The sequence below is a fragment of the Salmo salar genome, chromosome ssa05, assembly GCF_905237065.1.
Source record: "Salmo salar chromosome ssa05, Ssal_v3.1, whole genome shotgun sequence".
NCBI classification, from domain to species: domain Eukaryota; kingdom Metazoa; phylum Chordata; class Actinopteri; order Salmoniformes; family Salmonidae; genus Salmo; species Salmo salar.
Window position 1 is genome coordinate 81,871,848 of NC_059446.1, and position 14,224 is coordinate 81,886,071.

General features: G+C 41.4%; 3 protein-coding genes across 7 annotated transcripts; 1 reads left to right on the forward strand and 2 right to left on the reverse strand.

Moving 5' to 3' along the window:
- Positions 1-341: 341 nt before the first annotated feature.
- On the reverse strand, positions 342-3,753 carry aif1 (allograft inflammatory factor 1). The gene is made up of 6 exons (NM_001141568.2): positions 3,641-3,753; positions 3,324-3,385; positions 1,413-1,479; positions 1,263-1,304; positions 952-1,117; positions 342-775 (listed from the first exon to the last, which is right to left on the reverse strand). The coding sequence occupies exons 1-6, from the start codon at positions 3,657-3,659 to the stop codon at positions 688-690; spliced, it is 444 nt and encodes a 147-aa protein (NP_001135040.2). The 5' UTR covers positions 3,660-3,753; the 3' UTR covers positions 342-687.
- A 919-nt stretch (positions 3,754-4,672) lies between these two features.
- LOC106606076 (uncharacterized) lies at positions 4,673-11,039 on the forward strand. 4 transcript variants are annotated; one of them, XM_014202173.2, is made up of 8 exons: positions 4,673-4,831; positions 4,955-5,302; positions 5,393-5,722; positions 8,404-8,463; positions 8,636-8,779; positions 8,888-8,935; positions 9,023-9,085; positions 10,541-11,039. In XM_014202173.2, exons 1-8 carry the CDS (start codon positions 4,768-4,770, stop codon positions 10,561-10,563), a joined length of 1,080 nt encoding a protein of 359 aa, XP_014057648.1. In that variant the 5' UTR covers positions 4,673-4,767; the 3' UTR covers positions 10,564-11,039. The 4 variants fall into 4 exon arrangements, with proteins under 4 accessions (XP_014057648.1, XP_014057649.1, XP_014057650.1 ...); XM_014202174.2 differs by having other exon boundaries at positions 8,639-8,779; XM_014202175.2 differs by lacking the exon at positions 10,541-11,039 and adding an exon at positions 9,794-9,911.
- Positions 10,500-13,828, reverse strand: LOC106606075 (uncharacterized). Of its 2 annotated transcripts, none has more exons than XM_014202171.2 (8): positions 13,669-13,828; positions 13,266-13,565; positions 12,872-13,171; positions 12,490-12,771; positions 12,098-12,352; positions 11,855-11,941; positions 11,669-11,697; positions 10,500-11,511 (listed from the first exon to the last, which is right to left on the reverse strand). In XM_014202171.2, exons 1-8 carry the CDS (start codon positions 13,793-13,795, stop codon positions 11,422-11,424), a joined length of 1,470 nt encoding a protein of 489 aa, XP_014057646.2. In that variant the 5' UTR covers positions 13,796-13,828; the 3' UTR covers positions 10,500-11,421. The 2 variants fall into 2 exon arrangements, with proteins under 2 accessions (XP_014057646.2, XP_014057645.2); XM_014202170.2 differs by having other exon boundaries at positions 11,855-11,959.
- Positions 13,829-14,224: the final 396 nt, after the last annotated feature.

Here is a 14,224-nt window from a genome sequence, read left to right on the forward strand (position 1 = left end):
ACCTCAAAGCAGTGTTCATTTTGTCCCATCTGCAACCTACATCTGTACCATTGGCTGTGACTGTACTCCACCATGGAGAGAGCCAAAAATGCATCTCCTGAACTGAGATTTCCTCTAAAGCTCACCCTTTTTCCTAGGAATGTTTGGTTGGAGATATCTGTAGGGTATTGAAGTATTTGGATCTCACTGTCTCCATTGATCTCTGCTCAGGACACCGATGATATTTGGGGCTTTCCTGTTGTCATTTTCAACAGGCAAGGCAGGGTACCTATTCCGTTGGGTGGTGCCATAACTGAATGTATAATTTTGCATTCTTTGGAGGAGAAGAGAGGCTTATTCATAAGTTTGACTCTATTTTTATTCAACACTTACATAGAAAGAAATGGAATATATAATTTTACCTTTCACTTTTAGAGTGATGCTTTTCACCATGACACAAACACTCAAAGCTGTTATGGGATTCTATCATTTTATCAGAAATGCTGACAATTGATTTACTTTGTTAAGTATATTCAAACAAGAGCTTGTTATGAGGTGCTGCAGCTGCACACATTTTTCATCAACAAATGGACAAGCCTATGGATCAATCAAACCTTTCTTTATTCCTTACAATGAAACCTGTATAACCCAGTTCATTTGACATTCAGTTTTGTATATGAACAGATTGGATCCATAACGTAATTGCATTCAGGGCAGATCTGAAAAAGTCTTGCGTTGCGGTGGTCCACTCTCTTTGGGCTCCTGGTCTTTCCCTTTCTCCTCAAACATCAAGATCCTTCGGCAGAGAAAAATAAACAAACACAAATTATTACACAAGTCATGTAGCAAAAAGCCATATAGCCTTAAAGGAAATACAGTGGATTACAAAAGTTCAGAATCATATTCAGAAGTTTCATTTCAGGTCAAATGTAATGCCTTCATTAATGTAGTGTCAGTTTCCTTCTAACTTACAGTCGGAGTATGGAATTCCTCTTCCCTAGCATCATATTGAGAAAGTCTGTGTAACAGAACGTGTCTCGTGCAGCGCCGCCAACCACATCTGACATCATCTTTTTCAGCTCCAAGTGAGTCTTTGCCACGCCCAGCTTCTCCAACATGCGCTTCAGCCCCATCATGTCTGTGACACAGAGAGAGAGAGAGAGAGAGAGAGAGAGAGATGCCATGACAAAGATAGTTCACATGGATGGCTCAATGTTGTCCTCTTGATTAGCCTAATCTTGTTACTCAGCAGGATTGCCGTAAAAAAAAGAATGCAATTTTACCGATGTCTCCTTGGTCATTGAGATCAAATTCCATGTATTTGTCTGCAAAACAATATAGAACACATTACAATTATTGTTTCATTGTTGATTCATTCATTAAGGAAACACAAGTGTCTGATCAATGTGCAGTTAAAATACTTGAAATCTCACTTTTAAACATTTCCAGTTTTGAGCTGAGGTCCTCCTCCTCTGCATATTTAGGATCTGTGAGAAAAGCCTTCAGAATAGAATACCACAAGGCAGACGTTGAGGTTAGATAGTGTCAGAGGTGACCTGTCATTCAGCCACACATTTTGAGCAAAAAAAAACAAACATGTTTAGCCACTGATTCCATTTGGGGGGGGGGGGGCTTACCTGTTTTGCATGTTACTTTGGCATTAGCATGTGCCACATATCAGTTTGCAAACAATGGAAAAATATATATATCATGGAATTAATAAACATGGTCTCTTTTTTGTTTTCTTCAGTAAGGCAGCTCCAAAATGCAGGTGTTTCAGCCTAGCTTGGTGCTTTCTGTGGTGGTTGGGCAAGCCAGCAGAAAATACGAAGCGTTGCGCCGTGATTGGTTCAGTGTTCTGTTACTCATGGGGACACTACATTACCGCCAAGTCCAAAGGTAGAGCTCGAAAATTCAAGCCCCTTGTGTGCTGCCATAGAGTTACATTAGAAGTGCCCATCCAAGAAGGCTCAAGGTCATTGACAACAGATAAAATGACATCAAATCACGTTATATCTACAGTAACTTTGATTGGACTGTCAACATCATACTTTCAAAATCTTAGCTCGCAGTCACCATCATGAATCAAGTCGACAATCTACTGGCAAATCCTTTTAATCCTTGTCATGTGAAGAGAAATAATGAAGAGAAATTATAGATAAAACATATCGGTACTCATTGGCCATTGGACATAAACATTACACAACAAGTTGGGAATCGCAAATTCAACAATGAGTGTTTTGGAAGGAATCAGTGGCAAACTGCAAGCATTGCAAAGCAATCATTAGCAAAGCAATCATCGTGCCACGCTCAAAACAACTGTTAACTTGGAACTGCAAAATCTGACTTTAGTGAGTTCAGGACAACTGGGAAATCGGGAAAAACAAGCTACGACTGGGAAAATACGTTTTCATCCAACTCTCCCCTCTTTCTAGAGCTATGACCTGAAGATCACTGACGTCATCATGATTTTCCCAAGTTCCCAGTTGTCTTGAAAGCACCATAAATCCAGAGAATGCCAGACTTTTATGACAAAGTTTGATGACAAAATATGTCCACGAAGGACCGCTGCGCCACCTTCCTGTTCAAGTGAGCACAGCACAACAAGGTGAGTCCAAAAATGTATTGTATTCTGTTGCATAAATTATGGATATGCCAGGGAGATATGTATACTGTAGCTAAGAAAGTAATAGTAAGTGTATGTTGTGTAGTAAGATGTTAGTAGCCCATGTGCCTCACCCTAATAATTAAAAATGTTTTGCCTATTGTTCTGACTTGGTGGTGCACATGTAGCCTATAACCCTTTTTTTATCCTACAGTTCTGACTTGGTGTACAGGGAGTTCACTGTAAGAACGGCCCATGTTCTGAATTATTTTGGTGTACATTTAAAAAGTGCTGAACAAATAGTTATATTGACTACGTCCGTCCTAGCTCGCTCATGAATGTCTTAATCGAAATTACAGATTGCCTCTTATCTGCTTGTCATCCCCTTATGCCATAGTTTGTACAATTGTCAGTAGAAACCACATTTGTTTAAACAAGTCAGCCATATTAGCTATATTTTTTAAAAGGCAGTAAATTAGGCTGAATATATTGTTTCGCTGCCAGACAAGGCTCAGCTGATAGCCAAGTGTAGCTCTGGTATTGTGCAATTCATGTATTGTTTAGTGTTGTGAATTGGCTTTGCTGGCATGCATCCCACAATTTCTTTCTTTCTTCCCCCCCACCAAGATTTACATGCTAAAATCGCCACTGGATAGTGTACATAGATAATGAGATGCTAATAATACTATAGCTAGATAATACTACCATAATAACATTTATAGACAGATGAACAACAGACCTCATTGATGGAGTTCAGTTTCTCATCCTGCTGAGACTTGAGGAATCCAAATGCTTTCCCTCCTGAAATGATATGAGGATCAACTCAGAAAACATGTTATTACTCACTTCCTTCTTGGTGATCTATCCCCCCCACACACCCCACCGAACCCTCACACATTCACAGGATATAACTAAAGCTAACATATTTCATTTAATAGATTGATTTAGCTATTACACTTTATTTCTTTAATAAATTGTTTATAAAATCTGTGGCGTGTATATCAACAGACAGACAGGCGGACATTGTGAGATGAGACATATGACACAGAGACTTACCTTGCAAATGTTGGTCCATGTCAATCTGCTGTTATTTGGTGGATCATAGAGTAGTCAAAGGGACCAGGGGTTGCTGAGCGTTGTGTCATGAACACTGAAAGTGTAAAGTATGTATCTGTATTTTGTGACAGAAGAGGAAGTGTGGGGAGTTAAAGTTAGAGTGTGGTCATTTGCTAAGTTCCCCTCTCACATCCACTCACAGCAGACGGAACAGACAGAGAACAAAGAGAGTCTATGGAGGGGACAATGAACTAGGGGGTTTGCATTTGACATATCCTAGACTAGGCTACCACATAAACACTGCACCCTACATTATTGTCTAGTCCTTTCAGCAAAACATGTAATCACTTTTCATGTATAGATTTGTAACTTATGACTCAGGTACAAGGAAGGAATGCATAGAATATTTTTTTTTTTAACCAGGCAAGTCAGTTAAGAACAAATTCTTATTTACTATGACGGCCTACCCCGGCCAAACCCGGCCAATGCTGGGCCAATTGTGCGCCGCCCTATGGGACTCCCAATCACGGCCAGATGTGATGCAGCCTGAATTTGAGCCAGATACTGCAGTGATGCCTCTTGCACTGTCTTAGACCACTGCACCACTCGGGATGTAACATGTAACACTACGGTTAGGCTAAGTATTGTAGAACTAATTGGATAAATGTGGAAATTACAGGGCTCCTGAGTGGCGCAGGGTCTAAGGCACTACATCTCAGTGCATGAGGCGTCACTACAGTTCCTGGTTCGAATCCAGGTAGTATCACATCTGGCTGTGATTGGGAGTCCCATAGGGTGGCGCACAATTGGCCCAGCATCATCCGGGTTTGGCTGGTGTAGGCTGTCATTGCAAATAAGAATTTGTTCTTAATTGACTTGCCTGTTTAAATATATATATAATTTATATGTATATTTTAAGCAAATAACTTGTTCTCAGGCCTTGACACTAGATGGCACTGTTAAGCATATAATCTTCAAAACAACATTCTTTTTATGTGGGAGGTCAATAAATGTTTCCTGCAAATGTGTATTCATGACCCATATAGAAACTAGGCCTTGGAGAACTGAGATTTGGGTCTGAGATGAGAGACTAACTTGATAAGAAACTTCACATACTCATATGGATAATGGCACTGCTTCAGTCACACGGGTTATCAATACTCCTGTTGATAATCAGAACACAGCGCGCTGGTGAGTAGTCATTCTTGATTAAATTGCACTTGATTTAATTTTCTGAAAGTGATTTTTAGAGCAGTATGCATATTTAAAAAGTTCATAATGCTAATTTGATCTCTTCTTTTCCTAATTTCCCAGGAGCTGAGTCTTGTTCTCATGTAGAGGCGCCACAATTCATCACAGCTACTCAGGAAGAGGTAGCTGTTCTCCCCTGTTTCACATCAACTCACAGAGATTTAGAAACCAGAGTGAAATGGACAAAACTTTCACCTAAACCTGAGGACATCTTGGTGTGGCCTGATGATCCATCTGTGGCCCATAAGTCAGAACGTGTGGCCTTCGAGTCGGGAGCGGATGGTGTGGTGGCTGGAAACCTGTCCCTGTCTCTAAGAGATATAAGGAAATCTGATGAAGGGCTTTATAGCTGCAAGGTCTGGCAGGGATGGAGTTGTGTCATGGTGAAAAACATCACTCTAAAAGTGAAAGGTAAAATTATATATTCCCTTTCTTTCTATGTAAGTGTCAAATAAAAATAGAGTCAAACTTGTTTGAGTAAGCCTCTCCTCTCCTCCAAAGAATGCAAAATCCTACATTCAGTTATGGCAGCACCCAATGGAATAGCTACCCTGCCTTGCCTGTTGAACATGACAACAGGAAAGCCCCAAATATCTTCGGTGTCCTGGGCAGAGATCAAGGGAGACAGTGAGATCCAAATACTTCAATACCCTACAGATATCTCCAACCAAACATTCCTAGGAAAAAGGGTGAGCTTTAGAGGAAATCTCAGTTCAGGAGATGCATCTTTGGCTCTCTCCATGGTGGAGTACAGTCACAGCCAATGGTACAGATGTAGGTTGCAGATGGGACAAAATGAACGCTGCTTTGAGGTCAAGCTACAGGTTAAAGGTGAGTATTTGCTAGTACATTCTTATTCAGAATATACTGTGCATTCAGAAAGTATTCAGACCCCTTGACTTTTTCCACATTTTGTTATGTTACAGCCTTATTCTAAAATTGATCAAATTGTTTTGTTTCCTCGTCAATCTACACACAATTCCCCATAATGACAAAACAAAAACAGGTTTTCAGAATTTTTTGCAAATTTATAAAAAGAACATAAACAGAATTACATTATTGAGCTCAAAATTGAGCTCAGGTGTATCCTGTTTCCATTGATCATCCTTGAGATGTTTCTACAACTTGATTGGAGTCCACCTGTGGTAAATTAAATTGATTGGGCATGATTTGGAAAGGCACACACCTGTCTATATAAAGTCCCCAGTGGTGACCTGTCATTCATTTTTAATCCTTGTCATATGAAGATAAATAATGAAGAGTAATTATAGATAAAACGTATCGGTACTCATCTGCCATCGGAAATAAACATTACACAACAAGTTGGAAATCGCAAATTCAACAATGAGTGGTTTGGAAGGAATCAGTGGCTAACTGTAAGCATTGCGAAACAATCATTAGCCTGCTATTCAGTGGAGTGGCTGTGTGGTGCCAAGTCTATGACTAATGGTCTCTTTTCCTAGTTTAAAATAATAAACGTTCAACATTGGCCATGCTGTCAATCACGCATGATTTGTGTCGCGCTCAAAACAACTGTTAACTTGGAACTGCTAAATCTGTTAAAGACAACTGGGAACTCTGGAAAAACGAGCTATGACTGTGAAAATAAGTTCTGTCCACGATGTGTCCACGAAGGACCGCTGCGTTACCTTCCTGTTCAAGTGAGCACAGCACAACAAGGGGAGTCCAAAAATGTCTTGTATGCTGCTGCATAAATGATGGAATATGCCAGGGAGATATGTATACTGTAGCTAAGAAAATAGTATGTTGTGTAGTAAGCTGTTAGTAGCCCATGTGCCTCACCCTAATAATTTGGTATATTTTCACCTCTTAATTTCACCTATTGTTCTGACTTGGTGGTGTACATGTAGCCTTTAAAATGTAATCATCTAATTTTGTAAGAACTTTCATTGTCTGCTTATATGCCCCCTTTATTTATCCTACGGTTCTGACTTGGTGTACAGGGAGATCACTGTAAGAACAGCCAATGTTCTGAATTCTGTCACCGTCCATTTTAAAAGTACAGAACAAATAGTTATATTTACTAAATCTGTCCTCGCTTGTTCATGAATGTCTTAATCGAAATTACGGCTTGACTCTTATCCCCTTATGCCCTAGTTTGTACATCTCAATTGTCAGTAAAATTCAGTTGTTTAAGCAAGTCAGCCATATCAGGTATGTTTTTTTAAAGGCAGTAAATGAGGCTGAATGAACTCTTTCGCTGCCAGACAAGGCTCTGCTGATAACCAGGTGTAGCTGTGGTAAGGTGTTGGGACTGCTGTTGGGACTCTGCTGTTGGGACAGCTTTATGTAGGCCCTAACAGTTTGTGGGAAACGTTTGTCACTGTTGTAGTGCAGTTAATGTATTGTTTAGTGTTGTGTTGTGTAGTGGCTTTGCTGGCATGCATCCCACTTTTTATTTTTGCCCCACCAAGATTTACATGCTAAAATTGCCACTGAAGGTCCCACAGTTGACAGTGCATGTCAGAGCAAAAACCAAGCCATGAGGTTGAAGGAATTGTCCGTAGAGCTCAGAGACAGGATTGTTTCGAGGCACAGATCTGGGGAAGGGGACCAAAACATTTCCGCAGCATTGAAGGTCCCCAAGAACAGTGGCCTCCATCATTCTTAAATGGAGTAAGTTTGGAACCACCAAGACTCTTCCTAGAGCTGGCGACCCGGCCAAACTGAGCAAAAGGGGGAGAAGGGCCTTGGTCAGGGAGGTGACCAAGAACCCTATGGTCACTCTGAAAGAGCTCCAGAGTTCCTCTGTGGTGGTGGCAGCATCATGCTTTGGGGATGTTTTTCAGTGGTAGGGACTGGGAGACTAATCAGGATCAAGGAAAAGATTAACGGAGCAAAGTACAGGGAGATCCTTGTTGAAAACCTGCTCCAGAGCGCTCAGGACCTCAGACTTGGGCGAAGATTCACCTTCCAACAAGACAACGACCCTAAGCACACAGCCAAGAGAACGCAGGAGTGGCTTCGGGACAAGTCTCAGAATGTCCTTGAGTGGCACAGCCAGAGCCTGGACTTGAACCCGATCTAACATCTCTGGAGAGACCTGAAAATAGCTGTGCAGCGACGCTCCCCATCCAACCTGACAGCTTGAGAGGATCTGCCAAGAAGAACGGGAGAAACTCCCCAAATACAGGTGTGCCAAGCTTGAAGCATCATACCGAAGACTCAAGGCTGTAGTTGCTGCCAAAAGTGCTTCCACAAAGTACTGAGTAAAGGGTCTGAATACTTATTTAAATGTGATATTTCCATTTTAAATGTATGAATTTGCAAACATTTGTAAACTGGATTTTGCTTTGTCATTACGGGGTATTGTGTGTAGATTGATGAGGGGAAAAAAACTGTTTAACCCATTATAGAATAAGGCTGTAACTTAACAAAATGTGGAAAAAGTCAAGGGGTCTGAATACTTTCCGAATGCACTATCTATATTTGTCAACCATTACATTAGCAATTTGATGTTCTGTAATGATCATTTTCTACCATTGAAACAGAACAGGAAGAGGAGAACCTGGTTCTAAGGACTTCCACCACAACTGAACTAGCAAACCCTGGTAGGTGTACAATGTTTTTCTCTTATTTGTGTATTTTATTTGTTTAAAATAACAATTCTACTGAATATATTTGGACATATTTATCACCACTGAGTTTAGAGGACAAAAGACACACGAGAATGACATGAGACCATGAATGACTGTCATCATATTATATTGATGCTCTACTCAGCAGTTACTGCCAGTCAGAGTCCAGAAAGAGATGCGACCGCTACGGCTGGAACGGCTACTATAGTGGCTTCATCCATGTGTGTGATTGTCATAATGGCTCTTACGCTGGGCTTGATCATCTTCCTCAGACGCCGCAGACACTCAGGTATGTACAGACACTACTCTGGTTTATAAGGACCTGGTAAAGTAGGGCTAAATGTTTTGAAACACACAGTATTATTGTATTGTGAATCTGCCTCTCTCTCTTTCTCAGATGAAGATGAGTCTGACTGGAATACTTATGAAGATGTACAAGACCCAGGTAAGCCCGTTGATTATGTCTCATCCTGAATGTGCTCAGAGGGCTCCTGGTCCACCTAAATAACGTCTTCATCAATTATTTTCACAGCAATGGGACCCAATTTTCTGTATTCACTTGCAGAGTTTGACCAGAAGGACGACCTATGCACTTGTGAGTTTTTTCCACAATATTTTTGTAAAAAAAATGTTTAACCTGGGCCTCGATTCAATCCGGACCGCCTTTAAGTCTTTACTGAAGACTTATCTCTTCAGTAGGTCCTATGATTAAGTATAGTCTGGCCCAGGAGTGTGAAGGTGAACGGAAAGGCTGGAGCAACGAACCGCCCTTGCTGTCTCTGCCTTGCCGGTTCCCCTCTTTCCACTGGGATTCTCTGCCTCTAACCCTTTTACAGGGGCTGAGTCACTGGCCTACTGGTGTTCTTCCATGCCGTCCATGGGAGGGGTGCGTCACTTGAGTGGGTTGAGTCACTGACGTGGTCTTCCTGTCTGGGTTGGCGCCCCCCCCTTGGGTTGTGCCATGGCGGAGATCGTTGTGGGCTATACTCGGCCTTGTCTTAGGACGGTAAGTTGGTGGTTGGAGACATCCCTCTAGTGGTGTGGGGGCTGTGCTTTGGCAAAGTGGGTGGGGTTATATCCTGCCTGTTTGGCCCTGTCCGGGGTATCATCGGATGGGGCCACAGTGTCTTCTGATCCCTCCTGTCTCAGCCTCCAGTATTTATGCTGCAGTAGTTTATGTGTCGGGGGCTAGGGTCAGTCTGTTACATCTGGAGTATTTCTCTTGTCTTATCCGGTGTCCTGTGTGAATTTAAATATGCTCTCTCTAATTCTCTCTTTCTCTCTTTCTGTCTTTCTCTCGGAGGACCTGAGCCCTAGGACCATGCCTCAGGACTACCTGGTATGATGACTCCTTGCTGTCCCCAGTCCACCTGGCCGTGCTGCTGCTCCAGTTTCAACTGTTCTGCCTGCAGCTATGGAACCCTGACCTGTTCACCGGACGTGCTTGTTGCACCCTCGACAACTACTATGATTATTATTATTTGACCATACTGGTCATTTATGAACATTTTAACATTTTAACATTTTGACCATGTTCTGTTATAATATCCACCCTGCACAGCCAGAAGAGGACTGGCCACCCCTCATAGCCTGGTTCCTCTCTAGGTTTCTTCCTAGGTTTTTGGCCTTTCTAGGGAGTTTTTCCTAGGGAGTTTTTCCTAGCCACCGTGCTTCTTTCACATGCTTTGCTTGCTGTTTGGGGTTTTAGGCTGGGTTTCTGTACAGCACTTTGAGAATATCAGCTGATGTACGAAGGGCTATATAAAAATAAATTTGAAAATTTGATTAGATCCGCGTCATAGCGCGATTGACATTTAAAGGCAATGCTACCTGGTTCGCGGAGATAGCACTCATGGTAAAATGCATATGTCAGCTCAATCGAAAATGACCTTTAAATATCAAGCACGCTAAAATGCGGATCTTTCGCGATCTGGTTTGAATCTAGCTTCTGGTCACTGTCTGAGTCCAGGTTAAAATGCTGTTTCTAACAACTTCAGTTCTGTAATCAATTAACATTTAATTAAAATGTATTTATTTTTATTTCTTTCAGTTCAATACCAGTCAAAAGAATAATCATCTTTCAATCAACACACCATGTCTTACTTAACCATACACAAAACATCTGTAAATGCTTTTTTAATGATATTCACACACTTATCTTTCAACCCCTGGTAGAGCCTACATAGTATTACACAATAACACTCTTAGTTGTGAAATAATCAAATGGATTAGGTGACCTTTTGTATTTAGCTTGATTTGATTGGACATATTCCTTTATTTGTGACCCCATGGTGGAACAACTTGTGTTGATGCTTTTCTACACCACAGGATGTTTGTATTCTTGTATTTAGCTTGAATTGATTGGATATATTCCTTTATTTGTGACCCCACGGTGGAACAACTTGTGTTGATGCTTTTCTGCACCAAATGATGTGTAGTTGGGAGCTGTTCCAGACAGAGACATGCTGTTCTGGGGTTTTTACTTGTATTGCCAATGCTCACACTCTGCCATCCTGTATTAAATAAACACACTTATCTGTTCACTCATGTATTATGTGTCTTGTCACAGTCCCATACATCTACACAGTTGTACAGTGCTGAAGAGAAGCTACCAGGTTTCATGTGGGATGTGAAAGTCAGCAGAGTGATTTAAGACGAGGTGGGGTGACTTAGCCATCAACCTCCACACTGAGGAGTCATACTGAATGTGTTCCTGAAACCAACATGTGGTTTTTACTGTGGTAACTGGTGATACTCTGTAGAGGTTGTTTTCTTTTTAACTACCTGCATAGACTTGTTGTCATGGTGACACTTATAATGTTCCAAAATATCAAGGGAAATCCAAACCACAAAACAATGCAAAGTACAAAGTAGTCAAATTAGATTTAAAACTCAACTAATAGCCTAAAGATGGAGGACATGACATTACACTCAGTTCACAGCCTGCAGAAGATCATAGAAACTGTTAGTTACTCCAGAAGGTTGAATTGGTTGATCTTGAATCTCGTCATAGATATGAGTCTGCGAAGAAAATATGGAATGTGTAAAACCAGTTCAATTTAGTTCACCAACATGGCAAAAGGGTTAGAAGACGTTTAGACAAATTTGATGTCACGTTGTACTCAAATGGGCTTCACCTGTTAGTGAATTACATAGTTGTGTTTTATTGAATCCTTACCATTCCAACAGGCGTCTGCTGTTCTCCTTCTATAGGCAAAGAGGGACACATGTCAGCTTTATTTCACATGAATTTAATTACGATATGACTTTCCTTTTCACTGCTGTTCATTACTGTAGGTTTAATCAAGGATGCAACATCCAAATTGCAGTTTTGTAACACACAATCTAACCAGTGAACACGTACCAGTGGCACTTCCCTTGCCCTGCCTCTTCCAATACACGCCCCCTCCAACAGCACAGAGCAGCAGCAGCAGAAGGACTGACCATACCACTGCAGGTAGAACATGACCTATTTCCAAAGATGTATCAAGTCACAGATACTGTATTACAACTCAATACCTTATCACAACATCACAGTAATGACAGAATACAGCCTCAACACAGATCATGGCTATGCATTGTTCCAAACTACTTTCAAATGTCTTACCTCTCTGGATGGTCCACTCCTTTACAGCCATTTCAACCCCCTCTCTGAGCACGGCACAGGCTATCTTCTCTGTGCCCTGGCGGTCAGGGAGGAAGAGTTTGGAGATGAGGGTGTTATGTCCTATAGGGCCACTCTTCAACCCATCCTGGCCACTGTGAATCCAGGATAAATTGAAGTCTCCACAATCTTCCACACAGGTGAGTGAGCAGGTCAGGGTGAGGTTGTTTCCGCCTGTGGTAGCATACTCTGCAGATACTGAGTAGAACAACAAGATCTACTTGATATTAGGACAAAGCAGTGATGTACTTTGTGCCGTTACCCTAATTTACTAAGTTTATACATAGTGTAAGGCACTTATTTATGTCTCAATGATACAACCCATTGATACTCACCATCCAGAGTGTGTAGTAGGATTCTGTTCTGTTGCGAGCAGTTGTAGAGCCCAGAATGCAGTGTTTTCACATTGCTGATGACCAAAGACCCGTCTTGGCTGATGTGAGATGCAGGGAGGTGACCCTGAGTTCCAGCTAAGACATCGCCTGACCGAGACAGACTGGACAGTGACCTTTGACCCAGAGTCCACTGGAATCTGCTGCCCACCTCGAGAGAGGAGTGGGTGACACAGGGAAGTGATACTGACTCACCCACTGCGACAAACACTTCCTCTATACCTCCTGAGAGGGAGAGAGCGATAGAGAAGGGAGTGGAATTTGGTTGCAATATACTACTGTGTTAACGCAAATATGATGCAATAATACATAGTTCCAAAAGTACCTGTAATTTCTGTGGTATAGCTGAGGGATGTCTTCACAACCTCTCCTTCAATCAGTTGACACCGCCACTTCCTGTGATGGTCTGTCTTCCTGACACCTCGGATGGTCAGCGTAGAAAAGCAAGCAGATGAACGTTTGGTTTGAAATCTCTCTCCCTGTAGCACTGTATTGGCCTCATTCAGCCAATTCAGCTTTATTTCACTATGGCTGCATTGTGGGACAAGGCCTAAGAATGTATTCAGGTAACATTGGAGCTTGATATCCATCTCTGGAGCTGTATTGGTGTCTGTTGCCAGAGTAACTGGTAAAAAAAAGAAATTCTATGGTGACAACACTCACTCAGAAATAGTGTGTAAAAAATGGACAATTTAGGTTGATCATAAATGTTAACATACTGTTGAGAAGCTGAAGAGAAACACTTGAACTGGTAGCCCCATCTTCACAGGTGTAAACTCTTCCATCATCTATTTCAAGAGGTTGAATATGTAGAGAGCAGTCATGTTCCACTTTCAGTCGACTGGCTCTTCCTGAGTTTGGACCATCCGCTTTCACCTTGCCTGATAGTACTAATTGGTTATGAAACCCATCTTTCACTATACTCCAGGTAACAGAGGAGCAGGAATTGATGTTGGATGTACCACATGGTAAACGCACACTGTCTCCAATTGAAGCAAAGATTCTTGTGGGCCTATGGTCTTTTGAATAGAGTAGAAGCAAGTGTTACAACACTTCTCATAACAAAATCAATAGGGAATCAATAAATATTTGATTTAAAAATGTTAAAGGAATCTCATATACCTGATGACTGGAGTCCAAGAAAAGCCTGTAAAAGCATGCAGAGACACAGTTTTAAGTACAGACACATCTCTCCGTCTTGTGATTTTCTTCTTTCTCTCAAGGTCCTTTTGACAGTATGTGTTGTCATTCAGGAAATTACAAGTTCTCACTCATCTTCTCTTTTTTCACCAACTTCTAGAAATACCAGCCATACTGCCCTGGTATTTTTCAACCATGTAGGCCTACTTTTTTTTGCTCTTCCCCTTTCCATTCAGTTCTATTTTAAATCGTATGTTTTATAAACTAGCCAACAAACACAAGACTGTATGAAGTGAAAAATTAAAGAACTGAAATAAACCATGCAGAAAATTATGGCATTTCCCACCAAAAGGATGTTATATAAATTCCATGACTGTAAAGAATATCCTACTATTCTCCCATATTACATTTATTCGATTTTTTTTTCTTCAGCCTGCTCATTGATTGATTAATTGAATTAAATCAGCATAGCAGGAGGAGGCTACATGTTTGAATGGGGCCACGAGTTCAACTGTTTGCCTACCGATCATACAGCAAC

Coding starts and splice junctions, on each gene's coding strand:
- aif1 (NM_001141568.2), bottom strand. Junction 1,480..3,323: donor AACTGAACTCCATCAATGAG/GTCTGTTGTTCA, acceptor TCTATTCTGAAG/GCTTTTCTCACAGATCCTAA. Junction 1,305..1,412: donor AAAACTGGAAATGTTTAAAA/GTGAGATTTCAA, acceptor ATTGTTTTGCAG/ACAAATACATGGAATTTGAT.
- LOC106606076 (XM_014202173.2), top strand. CDS start 4,768: ATGGCACTGCTTCAGTCACACGGGTTATCAATACTCCTGTTGATAATC. Junction 5,723..8,403: donor GGTCAAGCTACAGGTTAAAG/GTGAGTATTTGC, acceptor CCATTGAAACAG/AACAGGAAGAGGAGAACCTG. Junction 9,086..10,540: donor GAAGGACGACCTATGCACTT/GTGAGTTTTTTC, acceptor TATTTCTTTCAG/TTCAATACCAGTCAAAAGAA.
- LOC106606075 (XM_014202170.2), bottom strand. CDS start 13,795: ATGACAACACATACTGTCAAAAGGACCTTGAGAGAAAGAAGAAAATCA. Junction 11,698..11,854: donor GGGCAAGGGAAGTGCCACTG/GTACGTGTTCAC, acceptor CTTTGCCTATAG/AAGGAGAACAGCAGACGCCT. Junction 11,512..11,668: donor AGCAGACGCCTGTTGGAATG/GTAAGGATTCAA, acceptor TTTTCTTCGCAG/ACTCATATCTATGACGAGAT.